This window comes from Barbus barbus, assembly GCF_936440315.1.
Source record: "Barbus barbus genome assembly, chromosome: 6".
NCBI classification, from domain to species: domain Eukaryota; kingdom Metazoa; phylum Chordata; class Actinopteri; order Cypriniformes; family Cyprinidae; genus Barbus; species Barbus barbus.
The window spans coordinates 15,132,306-15,155,899 of NC_136734.1; the positions used below are offsets into that span (position 1 = coordinate 15,132,306).

The 23,594-nt window shown below is 37.3% G+C and overlaps 2 protein-coding genes across 2 annotated transcripts; both read left to right on the top strand.

Moving 5' to 3' along the window:
* Positions 1-11,046: 11,046 nt before the first annotated feature.
* Positions 11,047-12,101, top strand: LOC306870723 (putative nuclease HARBI1; the record flags this gene model as incomplete). The annotated part of the gene is made up of 2 exons (XM_079418151.1): positions 11,047-11,716; positions 11,908-12,101. The coding sequence occupies 2 exons, from the start codon at positions 11,047-11,049 to the stop codon at positions 12,099-12,101; spliced, it is 864 nt and encodes a 287-aa protein (XP_079274277.1).
* A 7,879-nt stretch (positions 12,102-19,980) lies between these two features.
* Positions 19,981-23,199, top strand: LOC306872009 (PRKR-interacting protein 1 homolog). The gene is made up of 6 exons (XM_079420322.1): positions 19,981-20,145; positions 20,256-20,334; positions 20,919-21,019; positions 22,170-22,255; positions 22,364-22,428; positions 22,738-23,199. Exons 1-6 carry the CDS (start codon positions 20,020-20,022, stop codon positions 22,827-22,829), a joined length of 549 nt encoding a protein of 182 aa, XP_079276448.1. The 5' UTR covers positions 19,981-20,019; the 3' UTR covers positions 22,830-23,199.
* Positions 23,200-23,594: the final 395 nt, after the last annotated feature.

Here is a 23,594-nt window from a genome sequence, read left to right on the forward strand (position 1 = left end):
GTCCAGAGTTTTACGACCTTAGGGAGCGGGTTGGATTGTAGAGTGGTAGAAGACAAGTTAGGTGCGCAGGAGCTAAACCATTTAGGGCCTTATAGGCAAGTAATAATATTTTGTAAATTATACGGAACTGAATAGGTAGCCAGTGCAGAGACTGTAAAATTGGGGTAATATGATCATATTTTCTTGACCTGGTAAGAACTCTAGCCGCTGCATTTTGGACTATCTGTAGCTTGTTTATTGAAGATGCAGGACAACCACCTAGTAGTGCATTACAATAGTCCAGTCTAGAGGTCATGAATGCATGAACTAGCTTTTCTGCATCAGAAACAGGTAGCATGTTTCGAAGCCTGACAATGTTTCTAAGATGGAAGAATGCTGTTTTTGTAACATGGGAAATATGATTTTCAAGGGACAAGTTGCTGTCTAATATAACACCCAGATTTTTGACTTTAGAGGACGTGACAGTGCATCCGTCTAGTTGCAAATTGTAATCCAAGAGATTTTGTGTACTGTTTTTTGGTCCAATAAGTAATATCTCTGTCTTATCTGAATTTAATAGGAGGAAATTATTGGTCATCCAATATTTTACATTTTTTACACAATCTATTAGCTTAGATAGTTTATAAGTTTCATCTGGTCTTGTTCAGATATATAGTTGAGTATCATCAGCATAACAATGAAAACTAATCCTGTATTTTCTAATAATAATACCAAGGGGCAACAAGTATATTGAAAATAGCAGAGGACCTAGGACAGATCCTTGCGGTACTCCATACTTTACTGGTGATAATTGTGATGACTCTCCATTTAAATGAACAAAGTGGTAGCGATCGGACAGGTAGGATCTAAACCATCTTAAAGCCTGCCCTTGAATACCAGTATAGTTTTGTAATCAATCTATGAGTATGTCATGGTCTATAGTGTCGAACGCAGCACTAAGATCAAGTAATACTAGCAATGAGATGCAGCCTTGGTCTGAAGCAAGAAGCAAGTCATTTGTAATTTTAACAAGTGCAGTTTCTGTACTATGGTGAGGCCTGAAACCTGACTGAAATTCTTCATAGAGATCATTTTTTTTGCAAGAAGGAGCACAATTGAGCAGACACAACTTTTTCTAAAATTTTAGACATAAACGGAAGATTTGAAATGGGTCTGTAATTTGCCAGTTCATTAGAATCTAGTTGTGGTTTCTTAATAAGAGGCTTAATAACCGCCAGCTTGAATGGTTTTGGGACATGACCTAAAGATAACGATGAGTTAATAATATTGAGAAGCGGTTCTTCTGCTACAGGCAACAAGTCTTTCAGTAGTTTAGTGGGTACAGGATCTAATAAACATGTTGTTGGTTTAGATGCACTGATAAGTTTATTTAGCTCTTCCTGTCTTATAGTTTGTAAAGCACTGCAGTTTTTCTTTGGGTGCGATGAATGAAGCTGAAATACTAGACGCAGTAGAATATACATTTGTTATTGCATTTCTGATGTTATCTATTTTATCAGTAAAGAAATTCATAAAGTCATTACTATTAAACTGTGAGGGAATATGTAGATCGGGTGGCGTGTGTTTATTTGTTAATCTAGCCACTGTGTTAAATAAGAACCTTGGATTGTTTTGGTTATTATCTATGAGTTTGCGGATATGCTCTTCTCTGGCAGCTTTTAGAGCCTGTCTATAGCTGGACATATTGTTTTTCCACGCAATTCTAAAAACTTCCAAGTTAGTTTTTCTCCATTTGCCCTCAAGATTACGAGTTTCTTTCTTGAGAGAATGGGTATTACTGTTGTACCATGGCGCAGTACGTTTTTCTCTAACCTTTTTCAATTTGAGGGGGTACACAGAGCAGTTGAGATAAATCAGGCAGGTTATTTGTGAATCTGTCTTTGGTGGCTGGAACAATAGTTCTGCCCGGACGAGCTGCAGATAAAGTCTTTGAAAGCCCAAACTTGCCAAACACTTTGTTGTTTCAAGTTTTTTCAGCCACTGCAGTGGAGTTTGTAGTTTTAAGGTATGGACACGCTATTGTCTTTGACTGAGCTCTCATAGACGGCTGATTTAACTCCAGGGTTATGCTTTTATTCTTAAGTTACAGCTGAAGAGAGTTACAAATAAACTCGGATTAGTACAAAATACATTATAATAAGCATGCTCTTAAACTAGCGCCAATGAAAATCATATCTAAGAGCGAGGGATTTAGTTATTTATGAAAATCCTGTCATGGAATACCCCTTGTGGACATCAAACACTGTTTATTTGTTAGGATTTTATTTCCAGGCAGAAAGATCTGCGTTCACTTTCTGTGGAGATTGTATTTTGAGCAGCTATGGGAAAATATGATGCATTATAAAATATTACAATGGAGAGAGTGGTGTTATGTGTCTTTTACATTTAACACCCTGTAGGGATCAGTAAGAGGTGCAGAGCAGAAATGTTTACTAACCTTCATCTGTTTCTGACATGAATGGAATTCAGCTAAAAGTTACAAGTGCCAAGACCTAACCAACATTGTGTTTGCACCCATTCTTAAAATCTGAACCTATTTACTTATTCAATGTTTTTAACTTTTTTAATTTCTGATATAAAATAAATTTTGATACTTTTGTCCAAAATGTCAGGGTATTACAATTGTTGAGAAAGAAAAAAAAGTAAGAATTTATTATAAGAATTCAACAAGAAAACTATACAGTGTTTCAGCACCGTTATTTGTTACTTCAGCACACGGAGATACTATTACAGTTTTTAGTAATATTTAGAATCGTTATTTTTATTTTTTTATAATGTCTGTTTTCATTTAAATTTGAAAGTTTTAGTAATATTGTGGTGTGTTTTGACATTTTTCTTACATATTTCTATTAATTTGTATTTCAGTTTTTCAATTTGTCACCTTATTTTGGGTAAATGGCCACATTTTCATAAATTTTGAAAAACTTGAAAATAATTTATATTTATAGTATTCAAAGTGTACTTGCACATGACATATGAAACAATATGTACATGTATATACAATATATATATATATATATATACACACAAATATATCTGTGTGTGTGTGTGTGTGTGTGTGTGTGTATATATATATATATATATATATATATATATAAGGTGCCACTAATTAATAAGTTGTGGGAATAAATTCTTAATTTTTGACAATTTTTTCTATATTTCCCCCATGTCATGTGTGGGGCTCCACAAAAGTGTAAGGAAAATGTATTTCTAGTTATTTTTTCTTAGAGTCATTAAAGGTAAAGCTTTCTTGAAAATGCTTATCAAATATAAAGCCAACATGAACAGAAAGTTTTAAACAACATACATTTGTTTTAAACAACACACTGTCATGGCACTCGCTTCATAACTATTTTACATTTAAGTGGCTAATTTAAATGAATTCATACATTCCTGAGTTTTCCTATACAGCCTTTTTTTCTAAAAATTACACGTTTTTTTTTGTACAAATCAAACCATTCAAATTCATACAAATCACCACCTCATAAAATAGTTATGTTTTCTCATGAGATCAGGTTGTTTTGTCCTATATTCTATATAATAATAATACAGCAAGAAAAGGCACATTTGATTAAAATATCACATAAATATTCTAAATATCAGTTGTGGCGTCCACAAATAGCTACAGTATACAGTAACAGAACTGGCCAAAAGATATGTGTTTATAAATCAACCCCCTGTTTTCCTGATGCTGTGGTGACTCCAGCCTCAGCATGAGACATGAAACTCACTCAGTAGATCATCTGCTGTAGATGTATGATATCACTGTGCAAGAATTAGCATGAAACCTAGAGGCACATTGGTTTCTAAGAACAAGAAGCCTCTTCTCTGCGTTTATGACCCTTCAGACATCCCGTCATAGTGGCAGCGTCAGTCTGCGAGGTCAGACAGAGTCCACATCTGTCAACCCATCGTCACATCTAGCATAAGGTGACCCTGAACATGATATCCCTGATCCGATTCCCCCTCCTCAGAGACCCTCAAATCCTGCTACTCCAATGTGTCTTCATTTTCATTCCACAACACTGGCTCTTGACATGCAGCGGGGCGACCCAGAGGAGGGATTTGACTCCTAAAAGCCAGAGTTCGTTTATCAGGCTGCAAGAGTTTATTTGCCCGGTGGATTTGCTCGTTGTAGCATGTGCTATCATGGACCAAATCAGTGTTTTCATTATAGAGGCAGGAGGAATGTTGTCTGTACATAAGCAGGAAGGTGTTTTCTGTTCTGCACTGAATTCAATTGGTTGATTTCATGCTGCAGATTTCAATCGGGTTTAATCATAACAAAAGGCAGTCAAGAAAATACAAAAGCACAACATCTGTAATGCTTGTCATTCATCTCAGTAACACTAGATTCAGAATACTGAGTCCAAGAAACAATTTCCTTCAAGTGGAAAATGGCAAATACTTCCTTGTAATAAAAGTGTCAAGTACTGTATTTAAGACATTGCCTTTCTTAAATTCATACAGTATCATATTCAGGTCATCAGCACAAACTATGGATCAAAACCATAGCTCAACTAAGATTTTTTTAAATGTTTTTGAAAGTCTTGTATGCTCACCAAGGCTGCTTTTATTTGATTGAAAACATGGTTAAAAATACAGTTATATTGTACCATTTAAAATAGCTGTTTTCTATTTTCACATTAGTCTTCAGTGTCACATGATACTTCAGAAATTATGATTTGCTGTTCAAGAAATATTCTTCTTATTGTCAGTATGGAAAATTATTTCTGCTTAATATTTTTCTGGAAACCATCATACACTACCGTCTACACTAGTTTGGGGTAAGTATGACAAAAAAATTACTTAATACTTTTTATTCTGCAAGGATGTATTAAGTGTATTAAAAGTGATGATAAAGATATTTCTAATGTTACAAAGGATTTCTATTTTAAATAAATGCTGTTTTTAAAATTTCTATTCACCAAACAATCCAACAAATTGATGATATAAGAACCATTATTAATAATTGATCATCAGTCATAACTGATAAGAACTGAGCAGGAAATCAGATTATAATATATATATATATATATATATATATATATATCATGTGAAGGATCATGTGACACTGAAGACAAGAGCAATGGCTGCTAAAAAACATTTTGAATTGTAACAATATTTTACAATATTAGTAATTTTACTATATTTTTGATCAAATAAATGTAGCTTTGGTGAGGATAAAGAGACTTCTGCCAAAAACAATAACACATATGAATTATTCCAAACTCGTAGGGTAATAACAGTGTATATACAGTTAGCAAGAGTATTTTCATTTTGTAAATGACTGTGATCTTGTTAAATTCCATAAGTCCATAACCATAAATGCAGCTTGGCATTAAAGTGATTCAATCACATAGTATGCCAAGACACAGGCAGATCTCACAGAGCGCTTTGCATAAAAAAGGAATATGGAGGCTTTCTCATGAACAGCACTGCTTTGTTCAGCCAGATGACATCTTTGATGAGCGTCAAATGATGTGCTGTCAGGCCTGTTGACATCCTGTGGTAAATTTCAGTCACAACATCATTATAATAAATTTCAGCACAGCATTATTTGATCAGTATGAAGCGAATGTATTGTGTGGCTTTATGAATGCTGGACCCTCAATGAAATGACGGCTTGCTGAGATTCTTACAAATGTGCTTTTGCAGACACAAACACACACATTATTGTGCACAGGGCCATAGAAAGTGGATGACGCCCGGACCATCTGTTGTGCATTCAAACTGCTGCTTTGGGAGAATCATAATGTTTTATCTAACCGTTCCATAATCTTTTTCTAAATATCGATGCTTTTAGTCTGTGTTCCCCACTGTAATCTGTTTAGATGGGTTACTGGCAGACCGGATGTCCATTTTCCGCTTGATGCAATTCCCCACTGGAGTAAAAAGAAGGGTTATGACCTTCCTTCACTCTCAGACAGTGTCCCTCCAGGCTGTTTGTGTTGGTCAAATGGTTTCTTTAGGGCTCAGCTTGTTTCTGGATGGCCTGATCCCCTGATTTAATACTAAGGATGAAATGAAAGACCTGAGGAAGTTACAAAAGATGATTCTATCTCATATCAATCATGAGAGACTCATTTTGGACTGCAATTCACCATGCTACATAAATAACCACGAGCAAAAACTGCACTTGATAAACATTCTGTAAATCATTTCATGATATGTCAATTGTACTTCTCTAGGGTTGAATGTTAGCTTAATTTTAATTGAATTTAAAACAAAGAAGGAATTAATCAAGAACGAATTGTACCCACTGATGGCTTTGTTTATTTGCACATGCTGTCTGCTCCATTTGGCATCAAAATCAATGTAGAAATCATACTAAAAAGGCAACAGTGCAATTATTATTAATAATACATTTAGCTATTTTTGTGGTAACACTCAATTATGAGCGATAAGTTGATGCATTTGTTATTTTAAAAAACACAGTAAAAACAGTAAAATTGTGAAAAATTATTTTCTATTTAAAAATTTAATTTATTCTTGTGATGGCAAAGCTGAATTTCAGCAGCCATTAATTAAGTTTTTAGTGTCACATGACTTTTCAGAAATCATTCTAATATGCTGATCTGCTGCTCGAGAAACATTTCTTATTATTATCAATGTTGAAAACAGTTATGCTGCTTTTATAATTTTTGCAGGATTTGTTGATTAATAGAAAGAACAGAACAGCATTCATTTGAAATCGAAATGTTTTTATAACTGTCTTTACGATCACTTTTGATCAATTTAAAGCATATACATGGGGGTCAGTAAGATGAAAAATGTATTAGTGCATTTCTATTATTTTATTTATTTATTTAGCATTTGTATCCAGTTGCCTTTAGTTTATAAAAGCCCTTCGAGTATGTCACAGTGATTTTAACATAGCTAGGAAGGTTGCACCACAACAAAGAGGTTCAGCATCATTGTATTTGCAGATTGGCCTCTGCATGCCACCTTGAAACCTCAGATTATCCTTATCTTTCCTGTGTCCTAAAAGCCTTTAAGTTCAAAGGATTCTGCTTAAGTCGCTGTCTATCCTTTTGAAAATGTCTTATAGTAATACACACAGACAGACTGCCTTGATGTTTAATGCTAGCTGAAATATTCAAATGAGAGCCCATCATATCTCACTAGGATGGGGTATGTGAAAAGAGCCTCAAATACAAACTTCCTTGTTTTGATGGATGTTGGGTAGGCAGTCTGCTGAATGCAGTATCAGCTGGAATGTAATGAGAAAATGAGAAGGGGGATGATGTATAGCCACCTTTGATCCTCCGCTGCTTTTATCAACTGAATCGACTAGCCGCAGCGCATGAGGTTGTAAATTTGACAAGCTGTTTATACGAGTGTGTGAGAAGAAATATAGAGAGAAGGAAGAACGACAAAGCCATTTATCACAAACCACTGAGCCATATCAGATGTGATAAGTCAGTTCCATGTCTTTGTTTAAGATGCTGCAGTTTTTGATCAATGTTTGGTTAAAGGCAAATCGGATTATGCGGCGGCCATCTTGGTAATACAAATAGCTGTATTAAGTATTAACTACAACCTAAACTAAAATCGTATTTTACTGTACAGGAGTTAAAGAACAGTCAAATATGCTTTTGTAGTTAGCTAGCTATACACTATAAGCTAGCAAAACATGCTAATATGCAACAACTATTGAAGCTACTTCAATATCTTAATTTAAATATAACTATGCTAACTATTTGGTGAGATAATTTCTCAAATGGTTTTGAATCATGTTCATTTGGCATCAAAACAAACACCATGTGAGAGAGATGACAGTCAAGCATTTTTGATTACTTCCTCAAACATCCCTTACGAAAAATAACCATGGTTTTACTGTAGTAAAATTGTAGTAACCATATTTTTGCCATTTGATTAACGTTTGTATAACCACAATTTTACTACATTTACCATGATTAAACTATAGTGTAGCAAAACCATGGTTAATTTGTGGTTGACTTTGTTTTTATTTATTTATTTATTTTTATTTGTATTAAAAGCATAGTTAATTTTTGTAAGGGATTGCTAGTATTTGAAAATTAGAAAAAAAAGTTCAATCAAATCAAGTGCAAATCAATGTAACATAAAAACTTTTACTTTTCGGAAAAAGAAGCTTATAACTGGAAAGTTGCATTATTTTTAACAGATGACCTATTGTCAAACTACTATTAAATATGCCCACATTTTTAGTTAGTACTAGTGTCACTACATTTAGTTAGTAACTCCCCATATACAGTATTGCTACTTAAATAGCAAAGACTTAAACTTCCAACACTGTCTAGTTTATGTAAACAAGACATATTTCTGATCATCAATAAAATCTGACTAAAAATATCATACATGTAACCATGTCTTGATTACTAGGGGAACCAGACCTTTTGTGTGTGTGTGTGTGTGTGTGTGTGTGGGTGTGGGTTTCAGGGGATACTTTTTATGACCATTTAGTTATTGTAATTTTATTTAAAGGAATATAATACTTGAAACATTTAAGGCATTAAAGGAAAATAGTACAAAAAAAATTACAATTATTTGCAAATGATATTTTTGTTTTAAAATCTGCTCACATTCACTGTTAATCTTCGGAAAAGGCTTAATGTTAATGTTTTTTGTCATGTTACATTTAATAATGAATTACATCTCATCTTAATCACAAATGCTTATGATAGCTTATATTTTCATTTAAAATGGCAAAATTTGACAAAAATAGTTATATTACTGTCGGTCTCAACAGTTGAGAAATATAACATTTTTACCTACATCTTACCTCACACTCTTTCTCCACTAAAACAGAAGAGTTGCACTGGAACTGTAAAGCCAACCTCTTTTAATTTGATTGGCAATCTCAATCATTTTGACATTGACGAGCACTGTTAACACAGACCAGACTAAAATTGAAAACTTGAAAAAAAAATGCTGTCATTCTAACAAAAAACAAGAATAATCAAGAATATTAAAATTAATATTAACGCTGGGGTGGACAATTCACCATGATTGTTGTTGGTTACAGCTACCGTATGCATAAATGTAGGTTCTTCAGTCCAACTCAAACAACTCACAAAAAAAAAAAAAGAAAAAAAAAAAAGAAGTATTTTAATGGCTGGTCCAGAGCATTTAAGAGCAAACATCCATTCCTACAGTCACCAATTTGAGTGTTGTGTCATGTCTGCAAGTGGTATTTTTTCTCCCCTTGCATCAGCTTGCACGTTAATGTACACATGATGTGCGTATTAGTGTCCATATGTGTTAGCATGCTTCATGGTTCTATAAGGGGTCATCATTTCATAGACTGAACACATTTGTCCTGGAGGCAGAATTCACACACAGGCAGTGACAATCTAGTCTTAAGAAGTGACATTATGGGAGAAAGCATGGTTTGAGTCACACACATCGAGTGTAGGGTACATGCTTGATGGACTGACGTTCAAGGGCAAGACTGTGAGGGCACTCAACCGGTGTAGACAGGATTCAACATCTCAAATGCACATTGGCCTTCAAATAAACACAAATTAGCTATATAGCATATGTGCAGCAAGGCATAAGCACATCATAGCATGTAGGCCCTACATCTATATCGAGACAAACGTACTCGGTTACTAACGTAACCTCGGTTCCCTTAGATACGGGAACGAGTACTGCGTCGCTAGACGCTAATGGGAAAACTCCTTTTTCTCCGAGGACCGAAGACTTTTTCAATCACGCAGTGTGACTGCACGGCCATTGGTTCGCTGCACGAGCCTATGGCAGCAAAGCCCGCCAGAGCCCGTCAAAAGGGGTGGGGTCATCTGGCTATATAAGCAGGCGCTTCGCCATAGGAAAACAGGCCAATTCGACTGAAGCGACGACCTGAGTCGAGCAGCTGCATGGCATGGCATAGTACGCAGTACTCGTTCCCGTATCTAAGGGAACCGAGGTTACGTTAGTAACCGAGTACGTTCCCTGTCGATACTTCACTCGCACTGCGTCGCTAGACGCTATGGGGAACAAATACAATCCCGCCATGCCATGAAGAGAAACGACAAACATAAACTGGCCTTGAGCAATAAGGCTCAGAGGGACCAATTATAAGCAGGAAGAATCCTGCAGGAGGCATGAGGACCAAACTCTTAGAGGTCAGTCCAGCCTAAAAATCGTTTCAACGGTCATAAGTACAGCCTCAGCACCAGAAATGGGGCCAAGAGCGTTCCTATAGAATCAGGCAATGCCTGAGGGGACCGCTTAAGACAGGCGTGTGCCCTCTAAGCAGAGAGAACCCGAGCCTGTAAGGCTGGAACATCCAAGCTATAGAATCTAGCAAATGTGGACGGCGAGGCCCAGCCGCCCGCTGCACAAATATCTGCTATGGACACACCACTAGACCATGCCCAAGAAGAGGCCACGCCTCTAGTGGAATGGGCTCTCACTCCAATGGGGCTCTGGAGGCCCAGGGAGGAGTATGCTAGTGCGATAGCGTCAACTAACCATCGAGATATTATGTGCTATTACAGATATTATGATATTTTGTGACCGGAGACCCCTTGGTGCGGCCGCCAAAGCAAACAAAGAGTTGTTCCGTCTGCCTAAAGGGAGCGGAACGCTCGATGTACATTCTTAATGCCCTGACCGGGCAGAGAAGGTTGAACTCTCGGTCCTCCTCAGAAGAGGGGAGTGCAGAGAGCGTAATAACCTGGGTCCTGATGTATAAACGTTGCGTACGCACAAAATGGGCATAGAAATATGCGTACGCATTTTTCCACGCACATATCGGGATTTATAAAAAATAAACTTGGCGTAAATAAGTGCGCACCGTAAGGATGCTCTTGACCGTGCGTACGCACTCTTTTAGAAGAGTATGTGTTTTGGCGACACCAACTGGCCCAAATAGCAATAATTATTTAAAATGAAAAACTTCTAAATTATCCTATTACATCACCCAATAAATCAAATTGCATCAACCTGAATTATCATTATCAGCATTATTAACCAGGTGCAAATACTTTAAATTTACAAAAAAATTTTAATGAATGGGCTATAAAAAGGTGTGTGCGTATATAACATATCATCATAATGGATGCTCTAGCGCTGTTAGAAGACCTTGCTAATGACGCTCTACGGAGGGAGCGTGTTTTCAGAGACTGTGAAGATTTCCTTGCTCATGATGATCATTGGCTCATGAGCCGATTTCGATTCCCAAGAGCCATCCTCTTGGAATTGTGTTCTGATTTAAGGCCAGTATTGGAAAGACCCTCGCGGAGAAACCACGTGCTGTGTGTTCCTGTACAAGTATTGACCACATTAGGCCACTTGGCCACTGGTACTTTCCAGCGAGAGTTGGCAGACCGATCGGGTATGTCGCAGTCATCCCTGAGCCGTGTCATGCCATATGTATGGGATGCCATAGTGGGGATGGCACCCCGATACATCCGTTTTCCTTACACGCAAGCTGAACAGGCCAACATCAAAATGCAATTTGCAGCAATCGCCGGTTTTCCCAATGTAATTGGTGCTATTGACTACACTCATGTTGCAATAAAGGCACCATCTGAGAATGAATTTGCTTTTGTTAACCGAAAACATTTTCATTCTTTGAACGTGCAGATCATTTGTGATGCGCATATGTCTCTGACAAATGTAGTTGCGAGATGGCCCGGGTCAACTCATGATTCCTACATTTTGTCCAACAGCAGTGTAGGGAACAGACTGCAAACAGGAGCTGTGCGTGATGGATGGCTTCTTGGTAAGTCGGCAGGAATGCGCATGTAATTGTAATTGAGTAATGATGCAAATGTGTTTAAAGCATACCTTTTAAAATGATTTTTTCTTTTAGGTATAATTAATTGAAATGTTATATTAATTGTCCCATTGTATTTACATTCATTGTTTTGTTATATTTTCTTAAAGAAATATTGTAAATGTTTTACCTCTCAGGAGACAGTGGTTATCCCCTTAGAACGTGGCTGCTAACTCCACTAACTAGACCCCAAACCGAACAAGAACGGCGTTATAACGAGAAGCATTGCCGGAGGTGGACGTTGGTGGAGGCACACAAGATGCCGGTGGTGGCACACAGGATGGTGGTGGAGGCACACAGGATGGCGGCGGCGGTGGCACGTAGGATCTAAGCCTACATCCCTTGTCTACCCCACTTGGACCACTCACCGGGCTTGAAGGCATACCAGGATTAACTTTTCCTTTAATCATTAAAAAACGTTTAATTAAATAAAGGTTGTATTGCCTATCTGTAAATGTGTGAAATAAAATGTGCACTTGATGACTTGCTTTTGTCTTTTTAAGTTACATTTTTTGCATATGAATAAACAGGAACATCGACTATTTTAATAAACGTATATCTTAAGGGCAGCTGCATCTATTGCTAGATTTGTCACTTGGATATTTTAGGACTTTCCACTTCCACGGAATTTGAATTGGTTGATTTAAATTATCCACAATAAAAAAGCAGAATTTTAAACAGACAAAAACTTATATAATGTGTACATAAATCAATTACTTACCATCGTCACCGCAAATCACATCCGTATCACCTTGGAATTCTGGAAGAACTCCACTTAATCCTGTTTCCCCTATAATCGCACCCACCCTTGCATCAAAGGCTGAGAGGTCAGTGATTCCTTGACCACCACCAGTTGTTACGACACTGCGCCTGTGTGCACATATTCGTTTTTTTACGACTACTTTTAAGTCAGACCATTTTTTTTTGTCTCTTGGACTGTGCGAGGCACCGAGGTAACAGCATTGACTGCTTCTGTTACTTGCTCCCATTCTAATATCTTTCTTTTATTTGAAATGCCCGCAGAGAGCCCACCAAATAATTTTTTTTTTTTCGGCCCTCCACCTCAGACAGCAGTACCTCCATCTCGCAGTCGGTGAAGTTTCTTTTTTTTGCTTTTCGTTTCTGTTCTTCCATTTTTAGCCAAACAGATCAATGACAATTATCGGTCGTATTAATATGCAGGGAGATCATACATATTCAAAATAGGCGGTCTTAACCTCCAAATATGGTTATTTCGGGAGGAGATTGGGGTAAGCTATAAGCACGTGCACCTGCGCACAATATTCAGATAATTGTGATTTATAAAGTGAACCTTGCGCAGGTTCTGGTGTACGTACGGTTTTATAAATCTGAAAACTTTTGTGCGTACGCAAATTCTGCCTTATGTGCGTACGCACATTTTAAGGATGAAATCTACGCAAAGTTTTATACATGAGGCCCCTGGGCTCTAAACTGAGTGTAGAGCGCCTTAGGGACATAGCCGTGTTTTGGTTTTAGGATGACCTTAGAAGCTGGCTGACGAGGGGCCGTGCGGCACCCCGGCAGGAACCATTTGTCCAGACGACTACGAGTGGGCTCCTCCGGCGTAGACCGCTGGGTTTGGCAGACGAGGAGGGGGCGGGGTCGATGGTAGAGCCCGAGATATCCTCCGCGTCTGACGCTATTAGAGACATGCTGTCATCTAATAGCTCGTCCTCAATAGCACCAAACGAGATCACGTCACTCGCACCAACCGAGGGACGCTGATCCGCGTGCTCGAAGAGGACGGGGGAATCCTCTCTGCATAGCGGGGGCGAGGCACGCGGGGTCTGAGCCGGCGTGAGCTCGCTCGCCGCTGAGCGCTTAAGCCCTTTACTCCGTCGTTTTTGTCCACCAGGTCCCTGGGAGGAAGAAAACGGGAGGGCGCGAGGGGCGGAGTCGCTCTCTGAAAAGAAAGTGATCCGAGCGCGCAGAGTCACGAGACTCATGTTCATACAATATGAACATTCCATCTCGCTCAGAGCGGCTTCTGCGTGGGATTTACCCAAGCAGGAAACACACTCTGAGTGGCCGTCGGCATCATGCAGAGAAAGTCTGCACGAGACGCACTGACGGCGCAGCATTTGCAACAACGCCGCGATTGCTCTTTTAGAAGAAATTTGCTCTTCTTAAAGGCTCGCCGGATGGCAGCTGGGGACGAGCTGGCGTCTGCTTGATCGCTGAAGCGGCTCGACGAAGCGGGCTGGATCAGCGGGGAGCAGGAAACTCTGGAGTCCTGGATCAGCGAAGAAGTCGTCGCTGAAGGAGAAATTATCTGTTTTCCTATGGCAAAGCGCCCGTTATATATAGCCAGATGACCCCGCCCCTTTTGGTGGGCTCTGGCGGGCTTTGCTGCCATAGGCTCGTGCAGCGCCGCTGACGAGCCATTGGTTCGTTTTTTTATTACTGCACGAACCAATGGCCGTGCAGTCACACTGCGTGATTGAAAAAGTCTTCAGTCCTCTGAGAAAAAGGAGTTTTCCCCATAGCGTCTAGCGACGCAGTACGAGTTAAGTGTCGACAGGGAGCTCATATTTACACACACTACTACTGGGTGCACATGTGTTTTTGCCATACATGAAATAGCGGAAACTGGGTTATCACACTTTTTAGTAAACTAAAACATTTTCCAGGCTGGGTTTATTTTTGAAAGTCTGTTTTATATATTTTTTGTACATTTCTTCAAGTTTATCTACACAAATCTGTTAATCATGTCCATTGTTATTTCCCAGTGTTTATTAAACACTTTTTTTTTCTGAGAACATGCCCCTATAGCTTTTCCTCGTTACATAAGGGAGAAAACACACATTTGACTCAAAACTAACTCCATGCCTTATACATGTCTCTCTTGTAAAAATGTAGATTTCTTATTTGACATGTGGTAACCCTCCAAAATTAGGATGTTCTTGGCCATCTGAATGACAAATATAAATTTGAAAAGAGGGACTAAAATGCTACTCATATATGCGAGAACTATCACATATCTCTAATGAAACTATAGTATCTAGTAACGCTTGTGTTGGTAACAGGGTTGACAAAAATACCAAAACATGAGATAGAAAAATAGTCATAAAAAATAAATTACATGATGGCACAACACAATATCTTGTCATTGTAAGGTTTTTAATTTTTCCAAGTTAAAAAGGCACTGATTTTGTGGAATGACCCATATATATATATATATATATATATATATATGTGTGTGTGTGTGTGTGTGTGTGTGTGTGTATATATATATATATATATATATATATATATATATATATATATATATATATATCAGCCCTATTTTTTTCTCTCTTGCTGGGACAGAAATCTCCACCTCAGTAGCAGTTACATACAGCAAACTTAACTTCAGAGTGGTTTGTTCATATATGATTTGCCTGATTTATGTAATATTTTTTCCTATATACATAGTGATTTTTTCCTCTGGCTGTTGACAGTATTTTCTGATTTATGTAGTGATAAAAGAGACATCCAAAATCCCCTTGATAAACACCTTTGACTCTAATATGTCAACTAAATGAAACCAAATTTTGGAACCTGTTTATGCAACGTTCAGAAATGTTGAAACGTATGCAGATTAACGTATATTTAATTAGATAATGAATTAGAACATATGCATATTTAAACATAACAGTTAAGAAAACTTCTTATACAAAACAATTGCCTTTACCGTGATTAACAAGGAGAAGTAGGCAGATTTTTACCCTATCCATCAATAGTTGATAGCCTATAAGACATTTTACTTGAAGACAAGACAAAATACTTATTAAGAGAAAGATTTGAAAATGAAAGGCACAAAAGAAGCGGGGAGACAGTATAGGGGTATATCATGCACTGATGCCAGCTCGCTCCAACATGCTTGAGGAATTGGCCTACACGCACCGTTTGTGATTACAATCGGAAAATCAACAGCTGCATTGAGTGTGGATCAGATCTCACAATCACGGCCGAGTGGAGATGTGAGATACTGCTACGGTTGAATTCTGCTGAATATTTCACTGCACACTGATAACTATAGAATCCAGACAGCCCCTCTCTGCTGAGCTATCATGCTCACAAAGGACTGTACGATGATTATAATGATGGCTGTAGCCTGGGAACTATTGCATTTAACATCACATACTGCTAGCATTGACACAATGTGCAAAATATGTTCCCCAGCATAAGGACATGATACCCTTTCTGTTTAACACTTAATCATTTCTAATTTCATTTTATTTCAAATCAAACATTCTCTCTGTAGCCACTCATCTCACTACACTCTGTCTTCACCTCCTGGCACAAAACGGGAAAAGACCCTGGCAGTTATGTCAACACATGTTAGCGCTTTACGGGTTGATGATGGTGAATCACATGATGAGTAAATGAAGATTGTCCTGGGTCTGTTGGGTCACACAAAGTATTGTGAGAATTTCTTTTTTTTTCCAAACCAGTTGTGAATGATGCTGAGAGTAATTAGTTATGAATGATTTGCAGGTGAATATGGTATTGCATTAAAGCCCCCATGTGGTGAAAATCAATGTTTAATGTTGTTTATGTCTGGTGTTTTCAATACACAATTCAAGACAAACCATGTGAAAATTCATAAGTCAACATCGTTGCTGAATAATTTCATCTTAAAACTGCAGTGTACCATGACAGTTTCAAAAATGTGGTTTGAAATAGTCCCTTTTACTGTCACAAACATGCAACCAATCCTGTCATACATGTGGTGTGGGTCGTTTCATATCATTAGTGAAGCATAATGTTGATTTTTAGAAGGTAGCTTTTCTGAGATTGAAAACAGGCACATGGTTTGTGTAACATTAGCAACACAATACTGGCTGTTTGATAACGTAGTCAAGCCAAAGGCTAATGTTCTTTACTGTTGCGTGTCCCATTGTAGAGAGTGATACATTAAATGCTTTACCATTCTCATACATTGACTTGTAGACGACCCTGTATAATTTGCTCTTCCACTTATTTTTCAGAATCAGTTTCTGGTTCAAACACATATGGTGTGATTTAATGGAGGGCTGAGACTAATCTGCATATTCATGAAGCCATGTACTAAATTTGATAAGGGTGTAGAATTATATTAGACAGTGCTTGAAAGTAGTCCCAGGCACTGCGTAATATCATTGCGCCTGCTGCACCCATGGTACGGCAGCAAAGTTCCTTGATTATTACGCCGGAATGAGAGTATAGTTCCTAGCCATATCGTCCTAAAAAATCACAACTTTAAATTTTCCGTCAGTCTTAGTACACAATGTAACTACAGAAGAGTTAAGTTTTAAATAGGAAAAATATTGAAACTCTTTGATCATTTTTGAGTGAGATGCTAACGATCTAATCAGATTCAATGAGATAGGTATAAACGGAGATCGGAGCCAGCTCCAAATGGGTTGGGCCTTGTTAATATGCCCTACACCAAACCCAACCCTCTTGGAGCTGTCCCAACCTACTTGCGGCATAGGTCCCTCCCACTTGGAGGTCTCCGGGCTGCAGCGATATATATACATAGATTCAATGATCTATCCTAAACTACGCTAAAAGTGCTACCGCCAGACCCAGAGATCGGCTGAATGGATTTGAAAACGGTAAACCTCAACTGTTTAACTCTTGGGGAGTTGGAAAATGAGCCTATTTTTAAAAAAGTGGAGTGTTCCTTTAAGCCATTTTAAGGCATGAAGAAACTATTTTCACCAGAAAAATGTTTACATTTATAATTTTGATGATCAAAGATTAATTTTAAGGGATAAATCAATGATTGCAGGGGGACTTCAAATAAAACTCGCTGGTGGAAATATGTACAGGTGGTTTAAGAATCTGTATCATATTTAAGAATCTGTATGTATCCTAATGCATCTAAATAAAATAGGTTATTACTTTTATACCATAGACCCCCATTATCACATGCAGGGCCAGAGACAACATTCATGTTTTTCCTCCTTGATTGGTTTCAGTGTGTGGTTTATTAAGCCTCTGCATGTGTTAGTTTAACGCAGTAGTATTTGAGGAAGGACCTGATGTATGAAATATTTGTTTTTATGTATAGACTTTAGTAGAGCAAAAAAGACTTGGTGGAAGTGGGATTCTGTGTGCTCTGAACAAATAAGGGTGGCAGCTGGCAAGCAATGAAAATGCTGAGGACCTTACCCTGCCTGTATGCAGGAAACTCCTGTTGAGGAAGGGTGAGGTGATGTCTATAATAAGAAAGGCATCCCTGGATGAACTGCACCTTCTCTGCGATAAATTTACTTGCCCCATTAAAATAAGGTGACCAGATTTCTAAAATGGAAACCAGGGGCATTTCCTATTTTAGTGGTCAAATATAGTGGGTTCCCTATATACTACTGTTAAAATGAATTATTATGATTTTATCACACTATCAAACCACACCATGAAAAGTTAATAGTGACCATTGTAAATAGCAAGCAGTTCAAAACAATAACAAAGTTATGACGTTACAAAAACTTATTTTGAAAATATAACAAAATAAATATCAGAAGAAAGGATAAATAAACTGTATTTAACAAATATTATTACAATTTTCTAACTTAATACTCTAATTTAACCAGTATGCTGTTCCAGTAAATTAAATTCAAGATTGACATACAATTTATTAGAGTATGAGATTAATCTCAGGTACACATATCACCGTAACAGACACCTGCACACATATACAGGCTACATAAGTGCTGTACGTCATGGTACTCTCGATAATGATGCAGACTCTCCCAGGAGAGAAGAAATTGCTGAATAATGTCATTATTTTAGTTTTCTTTGCGTACAAAAAGTATTCTCGTAGCTTAATAAAATCACGGTTGAACCACTGATGTCACATGCACTATTTTAACAATGTCCTAACTACCTTTCTGGGCCTTGACCGTGGCAGTACCTATGCTGTCTATGGAGGGTCATAAGGATCTCGGATTTCATCAAAAATATCTTACTTTGTGATGAATGAAGATCTCACGGGTTTGGAACAACATGAGGGTGAGTAGGCTAATTTACAGTGTTGGGAAGGTTACTTTGAATATGTAATAGGTTACAGATTACAAGTTACCCTACTTAAAATTTAATAAGTAGTGTAACTTTTCAATTACTTTATTAAAGTAATGTAACTGATTACATTTGATTACTTTTTGAAATTTCAGTGTTTTCAACTGGTAATCATTTTAAACATGTAAACCAGTCAGGTCAGGTCAGGTGATGTGATGTGATGTGATGTGATGTGATGTGATATGGTGATGTGATGTGATGATGGATGTGATGTGATATGGTGATGTGATGTGATGATGGATGTGATGTGATATGGTGATGTGATGTGATGATGGATGTGATATGATATGGTGGTGTGATGTGATATGATGATATGATATGGTGATGTGATATGATATGGTATGAAGTGAAGTGACATACTGCCAAGTATGGTGACCCATACTCGGAATTCGTGCTCTGCATTTAACCCATCCAACGCACACACACACAGCAGTGAACACACACACACACCGTGAACATACACCCAGAGCAGTGGGCAGCCATTTATGCTGCGGCACCCGGTGAGCAGTGATGCTCCCCGGGCGCCGCAGCATAAATGACTGCCCATTGCTCCGGGTGTGTGTTCACGGTGTGTGTGTGTGTGTGTGTGTGTGTGTGTGTGTGTGCGTGTGTGTGCATTTGTTCACTACTCACTGCTGTGTGTGTGCACTTGGATGGGTTAAATGCAGAGCACCAATTTCGAGTATGGGTCACCATACTTGACAATATGTCACGACTTTACTTTACTTTTTACTTTTATATGGTGATGTGATATGATATGAAGAAATCATATTAGCCAGTTGAAGACTAGGGAAAACAAAGTTAAAATATTTTACTCTCGGTGTGTCCCATGAATTGTGAGGTTTGCAGGAGTTCAGAAAATACAGGAACATGTTATTTTGTGTGAACACTGAAGCCCAGTGCTTTTAAAGGGACAATACGTTGGGACCAATAAAAAATATATATATATTGGTATTTTTCAGTGTTATGGGAGCTATTCTAAAATGTAAGTGCAACTGAGAGAACATTGGTCATTATGTAACGTTACATGGTAAATGTTTACCGGTTCACACGGTTCATTCATACCCAAAAACGATGTAGATCCACATCGGCCCAGTAGGTGACAGTATGCGCACTGAGATCTGTGCACTGCCATTAAAGAACAGAAGAAGAACTCAAATCCTGGCTCGAAGAGAAGAATCATGGCGGTGGATAAGAAAGATGTGCGATCGGGAAAAGCTCCTAAAAAGGAGTCTCAGCCTTTAATTATCGCCAAAACTCCAGCAGAAGAGCAGCGTTTAAAGTTGGAGAGATTGATGCGAAACCCCGTGAGTTTGCCCTTTAATTTGGAGTAGTAACTCATGCTAATGATGCTAAATTACTCAACTGTTGCAGAAGCATTGAACATAGTATTGAGTTTTATATTTTAATTTTAAAGGATAAACCTGTGGCCATTCCAGAGAAACCAAAGGAGTGGAATCCACGCGCTCCGCCAGAGTTTGTGCGGGATGTGATGGGTTTGTGTTTAGTTTGTGGTCTCAGATTTAGAGATGAAGCTCATGAATTGCTACCTAACGCTAGTTCGAAATATCATCAGTTTTACTTTGTACAATATGACTTATCCAAAATAAAGTTTATATTATCTGTTTGTTTTTGATCTTAGGAAAAATATATATATTCATCAGACTAAATGGAGAAACTCAAAACCAAATTTTTCTTATTTTCAAATAGCCTTTAAGTTTAATTTTTTTTTCTTTCTTTTTTTTTCAAGAAAATAAGCCACAGGAATTCCCTTAAATTTAAAATGTATGCTGTGCTGTTTTATTTTTTCAAACACTGTTTCTGCTCTGGGGACACCCATGGCACATAAGAAACACGTGAACTTAATACAGTGCATTAAACAGAAGTGTGTTTCCAGTGGTTGGTAATAAATTTATATTAAATAAAATGTCAAGTAATCAGATGTGTGTAACATCATTCACTTTCAGCTGATTGCAGGAATTCATTCAAATTGATTCTAAAATTTTAGAATTTATTTTTGCCCTCGCAAATAATCTGCCAGGATTAATTTGTGTTATATTTCTTTGTTGAATTTCCGCAGGTTCCAGTGCTGGAGCAGGCAGCGGTGAATTCCATGTGTATAGACATCTGCGCCGTCGGGAGTATCAGAGACAAGACTTCCTGGAACGAATTTCTGAAAAGGTAAGTTTATTTTATTCCCTCTTAAAGCATATGATTATTAAATGGGAGCTGCTTTACCATTTATGGAAGTGACTAGTTCCCTAAGAAAATGTGAAAATATAAATATATCCTTAGCATTGTTGCAAAACAGTATATGAATGAATGGGTATAAAAAGACTGTGTAATGCTTATTGGTGATATGCAGAGTTTTTTTCCTTTTCCAGTCCTGCCTGAGATTTTTTTTAGACGTTAAATTACCGCCACTGAACAGAAAAAAATCCAGGTGCTTCGGTGGAATGCGGATCCACCTGTTATTTGTAGCGGCTTAACAGAATTTGGGTGTGAGCACTGAGCAGTGGTGGATCTGCTCGGCTCTCCAGCTCACAGGTGCACGCAACAGATGTTTTGCTGTTGCTGATTATGTGAATCAAGCAAAATTTAATTGAATTTGTCAATGTAATGTTCCGGTGTGTGATCCATTGGTGCCAGCTATTGTTTCCTTTGGAAAAATACACTTAGGTCATATCAAAAATCAACTCTTATACATTTGTCACACCAAGTTCCTCTTTCTTAGATATACTGTTGGAAAGTCAGATTCATAAGTGAAATTTGATTGAAATTGTGATTTACACTATTGTTCAAAAGTTAGATTTTTGCTAAATTTTTAAAGAAGTTTCTTACACTCAGCAAGGCTGCATTTATTTGATCAACACAGTAAATAGTTATATTGTGAAAAAAAAAATTGCAAAATAAATGACTGTTTTCTATTTTCATTTTTTTTCAAATTTTGTAAAACATTAATAGTCTTCAGTGTCTCATGATCTTTTAGAAATTCTAATATGCTGATTTAGTGCTCAGGAAACATTTATTATTATTATTATTATTATTATTAATGCTAAGAAATTTGTGGAAATGTCTTTTCTGTCACTTGATAAATGCAATGCATTCTGGCTGAATAATTTACGACTTGAAAATTAAAAAAATCTTAAACTTTTTTTCAGTAGAAACGGATTAAAAATAATTTACCAACACTATTTGCATAGACTAGAGTATGTTCCGGGTCTTCAGTTTAGCCTGAGTTGATGGTGGTACAAAAAAAAAAAAAAAAAAATCTAAATTTTATAAAGTACAGTTAATATTGGTTCACAAATAGTTTATTTTACTCTTGCAGCAAAAGCTGGATGAAGAATATATTGAGAAGTTGAAAGAAAACCAAAAGGCTGCTGACGAAAGAACAGCCAAACGCAAAAAGAAGAGGTTTGCAAAATACTGTCTGGTGTCTGTTTTAAATACTTTAGAATCATCAGAAAACTAATTTAGAAGTTTACTATTGTTTCTGAATCTTTGTTCTTTTGTGTCATTTAGGGAAAAGTTGAAACAAAAGAAGCTGATGGCCAAGAAAGCCAAGATGGAGAGCCAGAAAGATGAAGGTACGAGATAACGTAATTATCTTAGAAATCCATCCCATTGTTCCTTGAACGCCAACTGGAAGACATCTACTAAACATGATTGTCTGAACACTTAAATATTTTATAATGCTAAAATTGTAGTTAATCGAGCTGACTGTATACATTTTTTTCTGTTGTGTAAAAAAGCATTTCTCTGTGAGAGTGAATGTTTATTATAAGCGCTATATTTAAAAGTGCTATTTATCATCATAATCATCATTATAGTAACTGCAGTTCTTGAATTTCAGCATTCATCTAAGCAGTGAGTAATCATGTTTGTTGTGTCAGCAGGCTCAGAGGAGAAGTCATCATCCTCTGCTTCTGAAGCAGAAGAGCAAGAAGATGATGCAGAAGTGCCCAGCTTCATCATGGGGAAGAGGTGACCGAATGAAAGGATGGAAGTATCCAGCATATACTACCGTATAATAGCAGAAACCCCTCCGGCAGTGAACATTTACTGAGCTGTGCTTAAAAATACTCAAAATCTGTTTGGAATCAATGTTTCAGAAGTGCATTCATCTTTTGTGCTTGAGTTAGATGTTCAACTGAATGTTTTTCTTTCAATGGAGTGCTGATGATAAAACAATGTGACCAGAATAGACTTTTATTCTGTTGTAAATATGTAATTTTCTTTTTTAAATAAACAACAAAGGGAATAATTTTGGCATTTCAGTGTTTCATGGAAATTATTCTCACTGTCCTTTAACTGCTTCTGCTTTTCTATTATGTGAATAAATTTATATTTAAAAAGTTAAAATAGAAAAGTTGTTTTAAATGGTAATATTTTTTATATTACAATAATCACAATTGTATTTTTACTATATTTTTTAATACTGCCTTTTTCCCAAGGCTACATGTCTTAAGGCCCGTTAAGATAACGATAAAGATACAGTTCTAAAAATCGTTGTCAGTATTAAAGAATAGCAGCGTCCACACCACAACTGTAACGATAAAGGCACAAAGAAAAGATATCGTTGGAATCACTTCCAGAACAATTTTTTCCAGCTGATGAACGATAAAAACACTGACAGCCAATCAGAATCCATCCTGCTATAATGTGCTCGAGAATTTAAAGCGGCAGACGCACGTGCGCTTAGAATAAATAGACGATGTCGTTCGCTGGTGTGGACGCTAATATCGTTATCTTT